The sequence below is a fragment of the Motacilla alba genome, chromosome 3, assembly GCF_015832195.1.
Source record: "Motacilla alba alba isolate MOTALB_02 chromosome 3, Motacilla_alba_V1.0_pri, whole genome shotgun sequence".
NCBI lineage: Eukaryota > Metazoa > Chordata > Aves > Passeriformes > Motacillidae > Motacilla > Motacilla alba.
This window is the reverse complement of record NC_052018.1, coordinates 96,770,738-96,783,280: the sequence shown is the minus strand read 5'-3', so window position 1 is coordinate 96,783,280 and position 12,543 is coordinate 96,770,738. Positions and strand designations below refer to the sequence as shown.

The 12,543-nt window shown below is 40.7% G+C and overlaps 1 protein-coding gene across 2 annotated transcripts in view; it reads right to left on the bottom strand.

Moving 5' to 3' along the window:
- The window catches only part of PCSK2 (proprotein convertase subtilisin/kexin type 2), a 106,462-nt gene that overhangs the window by 23,852 nt on the left and 70,067 nt on the right, over positions 1–12,543 (bottom strand). For both annotated transcript variants that reach the window (XM_038131349.1, XM_038131348.1), the window contains 3 exons: positions 12,019–12,095; positions 6,498–6,586; positions 3,811–3,986 (listed from right to left, as the gene is read on the bottom strand). In XM_038131349.1, the coding sequence (XP_037987277.1) occupies positions 3,811–3,986; positions 6,498–6,586; positions 12,019–12,095 (342 nt within the window). The remainder of the gene's footprint in view (positions 1–3,810; positions 3,987–6,497; positions 6,587–12,018; positions 12,096–12,543) is intronic.

The following is a 12,543-nucleotide window of genomic DNA, read 5'->3' as shown; positions in this document are numbered from 1 at the left end:
GATGTGTTGTCACAGGATTTCCATTCACTCTACCTCCCTCTCCAAGCCTTCTAGCCCTCAAAGTGGGTAAGCACAGCTCAGACAAGGGATACATAAATCACACAGCATTGCTTTGTCCAGTCATACTATGCATACAATGAACGCAAGGCCCCCCATTAGGCAAGTACTATAAACATACAACTTTCAGCCTAATCTTTAAAAACTAGAAGTTTTTAAAAGTCCTTTCCAGTTCCCAAATAAGTATTTTCTAGCAGCTGAAAGTTGCATCAGGTAAGAGTGTTCACCTGTGTCAGGCCAGTGCTGGTAATTGCCAAATACTTGTGGACCTTTGTGTGTATGAAACTTCTTTCAATCCCTATTCTCAAGTTCTTGCTAATTCAACTGTGAGCTCATATATCCTTGCAGTGCAACCACCACTACTCAGCCATGCTGCTGACCACTGTCCCTGAACTAAAGCCATGAGATAACACAGAGATCACTTTAAAAAATGAGGGGGATTATGTCTTAGTAACAAAGGAGTTGCTGGTGTGATGACACATTGTGTTGTCCTTAATTATGCTATTCAGTGCTGCCTCTATTCATGCTATTTACCTTCCAAGCAAACAGCACACCAAAATGAAGGTATGATTAAGGCAAAGGCAAGAATGAGTTTAACACATGCCAAGAATGGATAATGGAAGAGGAAAGGTAGGAAAATAGAATCAGAGAATAGTTTGGGTTGGAAGGGACCTTTTAAAAGCCATCTAGTCCAACTCCACTCTGCAATGAGCAGGGACATCTTCAGCTAGAAGAATATGTATCAGAAATAGAAGACATGTAGGCCTTAGTCCACCTGGTTATAGCTGGGTGGCTTCAAGACATAAAAATAGACATATACACATGAAGTTTCACAGTTTCTGTAGTTTTTATCATATTGTCATTATCAGGTGACTAGTTACCCCGCATCTCAGTAGCTCTGGAAGGAGAAATTCTAAAGGACATGAAAGTGGAATGGAGATTGTGGGAAGGATGAAACACTTGGCAGTGTCCTCTTTGAACTGGGCTCCCAAGTGTGGTAGCAGCAAGGCAAAGATTACCTGTGTTTGTCAACTCAATTAAATGCATATTCTCCGTAAGAATTCTGTGTCACTCCTACTTACTGATTTTTATTTTATTGCATTAGAAGCAAGGATATTAATCCTGCTCCATGCATGAGCTCTTATATTGCCTTCTAGGACATTTGGAAGTATTGCTTTTAGTTTAGGAACACATTTTTATTCTCAGCATGTTGCTTCCTCCCCACCAATATTTCAGCTTCATCATTAATTCATGAACCCTGACTGTGGTGAGAATCAGCTCTAGGCTGATAAAATAATTCCGACATTTTTTTGTCTTTCAGTTTACAAAAGATACTTTTTAATAAGATAGGAGGATTACACTGAAAAAATAATAATAAACTAGATTTACATTTTTACAGTCAATAGAGAATGTGATGCACACATTATAGACCTAAACTAGGTAAATGGTATTATATCAAAGGCTTGTTAGTCTTCATTTACATGCAGCCAACTCTGTAGTGGGTTTTTCAGAGCACCATGGAGAATACCCAGCATCCACTGACAGCTTGAAATATCTCTAGAAAATATGTCTCTCCAAAAAAAAAAAAACAGATCAGAATAAACTACACCCAAAAAACCTGTTCTATTAGGAAATGTATTGGCAAAAGAAGGGTAGATAAAGCTATGATCACAACACAAAGGGAGTTATTTGGGGCAGAACTGTCCCATCTTCTGTGCACATACTGCCAGGAGATAGCTGGGATACAAGGATACTGGGATACTGGGATACAAGGTTAAGTGTAATAGCCCCTGGACGACGACAATTTTTTTAGGTAGAATCCAGTATAATTTCTCCTAATTCTGCAATGGCTGAGAGAACTGGTTTACTAATGCAGGCTCCCCTGTTAATTTTATGTCTCCTGATAAGAGAGACATATGTCTCCTGATGAAAGCAATCCTTGCCAGAGCACAGCTCACTGTCACTGTGCTCTCTCTTTCCTGAGCATTCAACCTGAGTGATCTCAGGGCCCCTTCTGATCTTAATATTGCAAATTTTTTCTTGAAGAGAATCACAAACACTCCTGAAGGCAAGGCATTAAAAAGGTGATGTGCCCGACACTCTGAGTATAGGACTCCAACCAAGCAATAAAACTGACAAGAAAAATCCCTACTCTGGTACTTAACATTCAAAGAGAAGGTTAATTCTACTGTAACTGCACAAATTACAGCATAGGGCAATATGACAGCAAGTTAATTCAAAGGTATTTTATATACCAAATTACAAAAAGTCACCATGATTATGATTTAAAATCTGCTTCTCTTGAAAGGTAAAATAACTCTGGTTCAATTTTTATTCTTCCTTTTTTGCTACTTTTACACAAGTTCTCCATTGGACGAGGACAACACAGAAATTACACGGAAACTTTTCTGTGTTCAAAGTTTGTATCTGCTACAACCAACATGAGTGGAAGAGAGATCAGGCAACTATAACACATCAAGGCGCTGCTAAAACTGTCACACATTTAAGAAAGATTCTCCTCAAGACTGAAGCGTTTAAAGGGATCTTTATGGAAATACTAGATAAATCAAAATCACAAGAAGAAACACAGTCTGTGTAAGGTGACTTCAGAGGGACTCTGAACTCATCAGAGGTTTGTACAGTTCATACTACAAAACTGAGCAGACTCAGAAGGAATTTTTGACAAGTCTTCCAGTGTTATTGCAGTACATTGCCAATTTTATGGGTGGAAGCATGAAGGCAACTATACTCCCTCTATTACAGGCAAAACATCTGAGGGTCAGCATTTGAGAAAGCTTTAGATGCTTCACTGCTTGTCACAGTGGTAGATTTAATTATCATGTCACAAAACATGGTAAACAGAATGTGCTGCTTACAGTGAGCTGGTGATGAAGAGTGGGAGAATGTGGCACAATTAAAAGGAAGAAATAATTTGGATGGAAAAGTGACTAATTGTGGAGCTCCCGCAGAAAACCATCACAGATGTTCTAGGTAGTTTCAGATCTTGTCAATAAAGAAACCAATCTATAATCAGCCAAGGGGAAGAGGCTCATTCCCTACAGCACCGGGGGCAGCCATGGTTGTCGTGGCTGCATGACACTAAAGAGGTGGAGACAAAGCCATGCAAGGTTGGTTTGTCTGGGCTAATTTGTTTTATTTTTGAGTTGTGGCACACACATTTCCCCCAGCCATCTTATAGTGTACAGGTTAAACAGATCACTGTTTATCATCACAGGATAATACTAAGTGTCTTTTACAAAGACCACAGACTGCTCCTAGAAGGAGCTGGGAATGTGGGAATAAACAAGGAGGCTCCTGGATAATATTAGTCCAGGGACATCTGAACCATTGCAGTTCAATCACAGCTATAATAATGACCACACATGAGTGACCCAAGAGACACTCCAAATCCAAAACAATAATTAAATTGGTAACACACCAAAACAGAAAATGCAGTGTCAGTAGCTCAGCTGACATATTTCAACCTGGGAATATTTACAGGTTCAAGTTCTTCCATTTTGACTGCAATGGCCTATGAAAAGCATCTATTAGCAGGCTAGAGATAAACACAGTATGCTGAGACTATACAATAAAATCAATACCAACATATTGCAGAGTGAACATCAAAGGAACTTTGAAATACGGTGAAAGATCGATAATTTGTGCAAATGCATTGTGTTCCCAAGTCACTGGTTTCAGCACATGCATGTACACACCATTCTGCCCCAGAACCCAGATTATTGAAACTGTTACCTTATTCACACCATCTGCCATTGCTTGCAGCGTTAACTCTCTAGGTCCATCCACAGTCTTCCCATTATCAGTTGGTCCCCAGCTGGCACTATATATATCTATGACTTGAGGCATATGACTGATGGAGGAAGCCTCAATAATGTCTGTCATAAATGGCTGGTCGAGCATTCGAATACCTGTAGTTTTAATCAACATAAGTATGAAATATGCATTACCCAGCACAAAATGTAATCTCAGCACCTGCAGAAGGCCACTAGTCGGCAGTTTTACCATTCAGTAATTCTGCACTTGACATTCCCATGTCACCAGGGTGTGCTTACCCAGCAGGATGCCAGTATTAAACACCTAGCCACCAGGATGGCCCAGAAATATAAAGAACTTTATTGTTAGCTTCCTAATAACACCGTATTTTCCATCTACTCTTTGAGAACACTTTAAAAATAACAGAATTTAGCAGTCTCAGAAATTCAGTGCTTAAATAATATAAACGGCATTTAAAATAAGATTTTGTAAGCTAGCAAAAAAGAGTAAGGCCCCATCCCTCATCTAACTTACATTCAGTTTTGTGTTCACATGTCATTAGTTTTTCAAGTAATTTTTCTATTTATTTGGGTGCATCGCCAGAATTTAATTGGAGGAGGGAAACGTGCTACACAGCAATTTCCTGGAAAAATATCATTCTGTCAATGTGCAGATGCAATAGCAAAATACGGCCAGCATGTGGAGGAAAAAAGAAAATTAAAACCCACTTCCTTTAACCCATACTGCAGTAGAAGTTAAAGAGTTTAAATGATAGAATCTTAGGACATGTCAACTTCATAAAACCTCAAAGTGCTGACTCTAAGTGAGCCAGAGTGCAACAGACAGCAGTGCAAGCCCTTACATCCATCATGTCTCACACACAGGACAATTTCACTGACAGCCAGCCTCTAACTTGGCCTCTGGATGAGACCTGAATAACCAGGGATTCATTCCAAGCTTAATTTGTATCCCTGAGTTGAGGTTCAACTTTTCCCAATGGTTTAGGACACAGATTGGGCAGAAAACAGTGCCAAACAGTGTGAATGGCAGTAAAGAAGAAGCCAGTGGCTTCTTCTCTATTGACTATACTCAATAGAAAACCAGTGTGTCAAATATAAGGCTGGAAAAAAAGGTGGTATAAATTTCAAATAGAAATCAGACCAAAGCTGGATGTTCTTGATGGGCTAACTCAAGCTAGAAATGATGAAGTCAAACTCAATGGGTGAGAAATTGCTTCCCGTACTTATAAAATGCAGATCTGCAATCAACTTCCCATTCATTCTGCAAACATGGACTCCAAACCATGACAGCAGCAGACCCTCAACTTTCATGGACTTCCAGTGTCATGGACCACACAGTAGTGTTGCCAATGCATATTGTCCTCAGGCAGGGAAGGCTGGCTGGAACTTCCCAAAATTTGAGGGGATTTTACTACAAAGTGGACAAACACAGACGATTATTTGTAGGCTGTTGGTGACCAGAAATATTGTCACACCTCTTGATTTTTAAGCAGCCAGCTTGAAGTTGTAGAGTTAGATGAATAATATGGACATGGTCCAGACAAAATCCCATGCCTCAGTTTAGATTCCTTGAAGAGTAACTCTTGAAAGAATGTAAGTTCTGTGGAATGTCTCATCCCTGAAGGAGATGTTATGCTTCCTGAAGAAAGGAGACATTTATTATACCTGCCCAGTCAGTTACTAACTCTCACTGATATTTCTTGGGTAAGAGCTTAGCAAGCATTGCTTGGTGCCCATCTCTGGTGGAGATTCAGCTTTCAGTCATGCAGGTGACAGTTGAAATGTAGCCTCAGGTTCTCCTAACATTACAGTGAAACAGAGGCTGGCCAAGCAGAGCAGAACTGTCCATGTACACACACTGTGGACCATCTCCAAGAAGCAATGGGTACATCTATACTGATGTTCTGGTGTGGATCAGGGAAAGTAAAGTGAAATTCATAAGTATCTATCTCTGCCTGCTGTACCTCAGTTCTCATCATGGAACTGTCTTAAGAGTGGGAAAACTGGATTTCTTCAAATTCAACTAAACTGACACATGGTGTGGAGAGCCTAACTCACTCCAAGCACTGTATTCAGTATATATTTGCAGAGAAAAGCTCGTTAGAAGTCAAAATATCCAAAGTGTGGATGCTGAGTGCTAGGTACCACCTGTTTCATTCTCTGCATCTGCTCCTATCACTCTCCATCACTGTTAAAACAGAGGAAAACTACAACCACAGAGATACACAGCACTGCAGGTCCTGCACTGTGAGAGCCTAAAGAGTAAGAGCAGCATAAGATTTGCCTTTTCAAATGGCTTTTAAGTGCAGCAGGAATTTATACTTTACCTCCTGCAAAATGAGATTTGGCACAAATGATTCTATAGCTATGCAGGGAAGAAGCACTGAAAATTAGCATACAAACAGGAGCTGGTATATGAAGGAGCAGAGCTGCTCTTTTGCACTGTTATTAAAAAGCCTTTATTTATAAGGCCCTTGATTGAAAAGGCAAAACCAGGGAGAAACTCCTTTCTCCAGCTACTGTGAAAAGTAATAAATACATGGTCCGACACCAATCTGCAGCCCTGTCCTGGGCAACACACTCTGTCTCTGCAGGAGTTCTGCCTGAAGTACAGTGGGCTATTTACACCTTGGATTGCTACCATACCTGCCACTTTGGAGTTGTACGCAACTCCCACGCCGCAGATGTTGTTGTTGGCAGCAGCAGATACCTCTCCTGCACACCTTGTCCCGTGGCTGTGAAAAGGAAGGCAGAGAGACTAGATGAACCCCAGCTAATGCATGTGCTGAGCTGAGCTGGATCACTGTAAGCTTGTTTTGCTTCAGTCAGCTCCCAGTGCTGCAGAGGAAAACCATTCCATGGAAAACTGTTGAGTGATGAATATTGGCACAAGTTCATTCCTTGCTGGAGCAGGCAATATCCAGTTTCCCCTCTGCAGGATGAGTAAGGCTTGCTCTGAGGTTAACATGTATCCCTACACTGCATTTAACTGTAAAGTTATTCAGGCCCTTCCGTTTTAGCTTGTGAGACAGGTTCTGCCTCGTTAACAAATCTTAGTAGAAACAGCCCCCTGACAGAACAGCATAAATATAAGATCAATATTAATTCCTTTATTTTTGTGTCTTGACAGCATGACACTCATTACTTTGAACTTTATGGAACAGTCTGGTTGCCTTTTTGCTGTCTGAACGTGTACGAAGAGCATACCCCTGCCCACAAAAGAAATGCTACAGGAAGAGGTGGGTGCAGTACAAAGCTGGAGTAGCAGAAGGGAGACACTATGGTCACTGCGCTCCTCAGCAGCAGAGCTGCACATGGCTGGCCAGGCCCAAAGCTGTGGGACCTAAGGCATGTGCATCCCTCTCATCCAGTGCCTAATTCCCAAAAGAGGTGACAAGGTGCTCCAGCTCACAGAGCTATTGCTTTCTGCTCAAGTGGGAAAAGTCTCTGCTCTGATACAGAGATGCAGGTTTGGGCTGACACATGGTATTTCAATAATACCTGGTATCTATGAAGTGCTTTACAGCTCTTAACACAGAGCCTTTAGTTGTAGTGGCAGTTACTGGCACCACTGGCAGTGGCTCCTGCAGGAAGGGAAACTGCATTTTCCTTTCTCCTAATTCATCCTAGAAATTAAACTCAACAGAAGAGAAATGCAGACAACATAACCTAGTTTTTAAAAAAATAGCATAGCAGCAGGGAAAGTACTGAAACCTGTGCTGCTGTCAGGGTTTTTTTAGTCTAAGATGTTGAATCAATATATGACTCCATCCTACTGCTCACATCAATCCACTCTGAGCATTGAAACTGTCACTTATCCTACAGCATGCTAAGGATTCATGCAATTCAAAATGCTGTATTATAAAGGTCATACTGAGAATCAGATGGACCATCCTGGGAGGTGGCAAAACTGTTTTAATCACCTTTTTTCCCTCTCTTTCCCTTTATGGGTGTCTGGCAAAGATAAGTATAACATTAATAAAAAGATAAGAAGCAAGACATACTTTTTATTGTTCTATTTGGGAGAATATATTTTTAGAGGCAGTTCCATAAAGAAAGATGACCGAAGATCTCATCCGCTTCCTTTTACAAAGGGGGCAGAGAAGACAGCAATACAGATTTCTTATTCAGCTGCTACAGAAATTGCTATCAACAATCAAACAACAAGATTTTCCCTCATGATCTTGCTCAAGGAAGTGTGACAGAAACACAACATTCATTGGTAGGTGCTAGCAATGCTAGGCATTCATTATCTAGTCACCTATGGGCCAACTACAAGGCACAGAGAAGAATAAATGGCTTTGTTCAAAATTGGCTTGACTAATGCTGGGGTGAAAAACATCACTAATGCTGCCTTCCTGACAAAAAAGTTTTACCAGAAGGTCTTCTCCCTGTCCTGGCCTCTCTAGAGCAGTGGCCCGCACAATGGAGACTGTAAACAGGCCTATTCCAGCAGCTCAGAATTTCAATATATTGCTGCTGACTAAAGAGAAAAAAAAAATCACTTATGAGTTCATGGAAATGCATTTGATTGAATTATTAATGGCAAATAGCAGACTTTTCCAACTCAGCCCTATCTGCTGTTCATGTATCATTGATAAATCCTTTGTGGTTTCTATGAAGTGATTCATGTCAGAAGAACAAATTTCTCTACATTGTTCCCCTCTTCCCTATTTAAACATTTAAAGTAAGGGGACAGAACACAAAAATATTTTCATCTGTGAGCAAGCTACTTCAAAGGTAAACCATAAATTAGCAAGTAGAGCAAGTCTTGCATAAACTTTATGTTAGTGAACACATTTTATGTGAACACGCATAAAAAAAAGTAAGGGGGAGAAGTGGATTTAGTTGAAAAACAGTTTTGCATACTATTTTAAAAAATACCTATACTAGCTACAAAAATTTCACTCTGCTTTGTCTTTGAAAAGAATTCTGTTTTAAAATCCACTGCCAATAGTCCTGTGCATGCCTCCCTACTGATGTATTTTTGAAAGTGTCAGAGGTGGCAGAGATTTTTATTGAGGCTCCTTTTCATCTGCTTTGAAATGCTTCTGCAGACAGCAAAGGACAGGAACCAATCATCCTATCTTCAGCTGTTTTCAGGGGAGGGCTATGCAGAGCTGCAGTCTCAATAGCTGGGACGATCTGCCTTTCTTGACCAGTTTAGCTGCTTGCATTGGGCAGCAATTAAACATGCAAAGCTCAGATGGACACTCTGTGGGGCAAATGCTATCCCCTTTTTACTCACATGACATCATCAGCCTCTAAGCATTGTTTACAGAAGGGAAAGCATTCTACTTCGGTTTGGATCCATAGTTTGCAAAAGATTCTTACATCTGAAGAATATAGGTTTCCAAAATAGCAAATAAATTTCTCTCTGCTAACTCATTAGCTGCATGAGAGAGTATAGAGAATACAAAGGCCATAGGAACAGAAATAATTACTGGTTATTTAGATCAGGGCAGAAATTTGTAATCTCATTGCTCTGAGGTGGAAAGCCTGAGTTGTGCCTTCTGCATGTTCACAACATGAAATCAGAGGGTAGTATGAGGCCAAGCAACCACTGATTCCTATGGCTACCTCTTCACTGCAGAATGTGGTACATGCCAAGGTATTGAATGTGGTTCAGAAGGAGAGGGTGTTCAAAGTCAGTCAGTTCTCAAAATGGTTCTTAAAAAACACTGAGTTCTGTGGGGCTGCCTCACGTTTTGGGAACAGGGCTTGATTCAAGTTCCTTTATTGCTCCCACTGCTCCTCAGGCTCAAACACAGCTCTGTTCCACATTGAACCAAGTGTACACTCTCCTGCTGGGTCCCCAAGTTGTGGATCTGAGCACAGTCTAACAGTGAGTACAGCAAACATGAGAATAAACCCCTTGGCTGCCAAGCCATCTATAGGCTTCTGCCCACAGCAGCAGCTGAACTGCCTGAAAGCAATTTCCTGCCTGAGGCACCACCCTTCCCTTCCAAAAACCAGTGGCTGTTAGATGGAAAGGCCAAAGTGATTCCAGCAGTCTTACAAAGCCCCAAATGGAAGGGGAATTTGTGCTTACAAGCAGAGCAGCTATAATTAATGGAATACTCCATGCAAAAACCTCTCCAATTTATTCTTAAAGTCTAATGAACACATTCCATATGCAGCTGGCAGCTCACAAAAGCCCCTTGGTCATCAGTCCTCTGCTTCTTGTTCCACAAAGCACTCGAATTGCTCACATAGAAACGTATTCTTTATGGAAAAAGTAATATTACCCTGTCCTATTTTGAGTCTGATCCTTCTGCATGCATAAAATTTGATGGGAGATGCATCACTGGCTGTGCAAAATGGAGCCTTTATTTCAGGTTTCTCTCAATAATTATTCCATGTAATCATGCCCTATCCAGATGCACCGGTGTACACAAGGACACAGACTGTCAGAGGCAGACAGCTGTTACCTACCTGTAAGACTACTTCAGGAGTCAGAGGCCATGGCAAGAGCTTACAGAGGAGCATGTCAGCTCAATTAACAGAATAGCAAAGAAATATACAGAGAAGAACAGTCACAGCTACTCCTGGACAGCTGGATATGGTGTGCTGGTTTGAATCTTAACCTGCTTTAGAAAACTAAGAATCTTGCATCTTAAATCCTTCCTTATACTATGAAGGCAGGAAAGGGATGCTCCACTGAATGTGTTGCTCCCATGATTTACCTTGCAAGATAGAAAATTTCCTGTCTTGCAAAAGAAATCTGAAAGTTCATCGTATCATAGAGTAGTTTGGGTTGGAAGAGACCTTAAAGATCATCTAGCTCAATCTCCCTGCCATGGGCAGGGATGCCATCCATGAGATAAGGCTGCTCAGGGCCCCATCGAGCCTGGCCCTGAACACTTCCAGGGACGGAGCATCCAAGTATGACTAAGGTTCCTCGACAAACAATGTTATACTTCTTAAGTATCAATTTAATTTTTTTCTGAAAAGGAAGAATAGTAAAGGATATCTGCAAAGTAATTTCTCCATAGTTTTCCCCCTTCTATTGCCGACCTGAACTCTCCATTCCCTCAAGAAACAGAGGAAACTGTTTCTCAGACAACTTGAATCATGTTGTTCTCAATTAATTACAGATTGGGCCACAAACAATATTGCTGCTCACCCTCAATGCTTCACTGAAGTGCTTGAAGTTAGCCAGAGGCACCTGGGACCAGAGAAAATAACCCCTGCCATATCTGGAATGCTTGAGGTCTATTCAAAGAGACTTTGGCATGCAAAGTCTCCCCTCCAGGGAGAGTTTACTTTGCAGAACAGGTAAGGATGGCAAACTGGGCCCCACTATAAAATACTTGATAGCAGCAAATCAGTGTTAATGGGACTTGGCAGAACATACTTAATTTTATGAAGTTCCACACTGAAAACAACAAAAGCTTGAAAACAACAACATTACACACTAAAGCTAATTTTAATTTTCTTCCTCTCCAGAGCTAAGTGGTATCTGTCTCCTAAAAAGATCCTTTGCATAAATAAAGCAAGAAAGTCAGCAGACCTTCACAAATTAGAGCCCTAGTCTTTCTGTGATTTTCCATTCACTAACTGGATTCATACTACTTTAAAAGTGTCAGATGTCCTTTCCCAAAATAAAGCAGAAATCTCATTGAGATCTTGCTTTGGCTGAAAAATTGCAGGACTACAAAGAAGGACATCACAGCTCCTAACTCTGTTTAATCCATTCCAGGAGACCCATATCTGAGGTGGAAGCACAGCTGCTTCTTTGTTGTGTCACTCTGACAGAACTACAATTGATTTCTTTAGAAATAAAAACAAAAACCCCCATCCAAAACTAGGAGACCATCCAGTCATCCTAAGTTAGAGATGAAAATCACATCAAATAGGCCTCAAATATTTTTTGATAAGCACTCAGTCTGAGCCCTGAAATCTTTAGAAAGTTTTCAGCAAAAAGGTATGTAGCCATCACTTATCCAAACAATCTAAAAATATAGTTTTTTGTAGCAGTAACTTCATTTAAGAACTATAAACCTACAAAAATGACGTAGTAAGTAACCTCTAATTTTCAAGCAGTAGGGAGACTGCAGTGTCTGTTCTGTGATGATTGAATTTAGCAGAAAGCAGACATTTCACAAAAATTCAGAATTTCTTACACAAACCAAAGTGAAGGGCAGGCTGCCCAAAATCCATTTACCTGTTAAACCAGTCATCTGTATAGCGGGGATAGGGGTAAGGATCATTGCTGCTGAAGTCGTAGCTGGCTTTGGCATTCTACAAAACACAAGGAACACAGAAAATCAGCTGAAGAACAGACATGAAATGAAACACAAATTTAATGAGAAGCTGAGAATCAATAGCAAACTTTGCCCTCTTCATTCTGTGAGATGTATCTGGACAGAAACCAGTCCCTACAGTGCTATGCCATTTCCCATTTTCCACACCAGCAAGCCTGAGGAACAATACCTTCTGGCATGCAAAGCCTCCTGTAGACCAGTGTGGTCAATTGTGAGGTGGTGTGAGAGCTCAGGTTACTACTGATTATCAACATCAACACTTACAAGAGTATTCAGGTATTAAACTACTTGGTGTGGCAAAGCAAAGGTTAAATCCCATTTTCCAAACAGTGGTGGAAGTGACAAGACACATGGGTCTTCCACAAAAGAAATATTTTTGAAAACCTCATTTGTGGTACTACAACAGTCAGATTTCTAAAAGAATT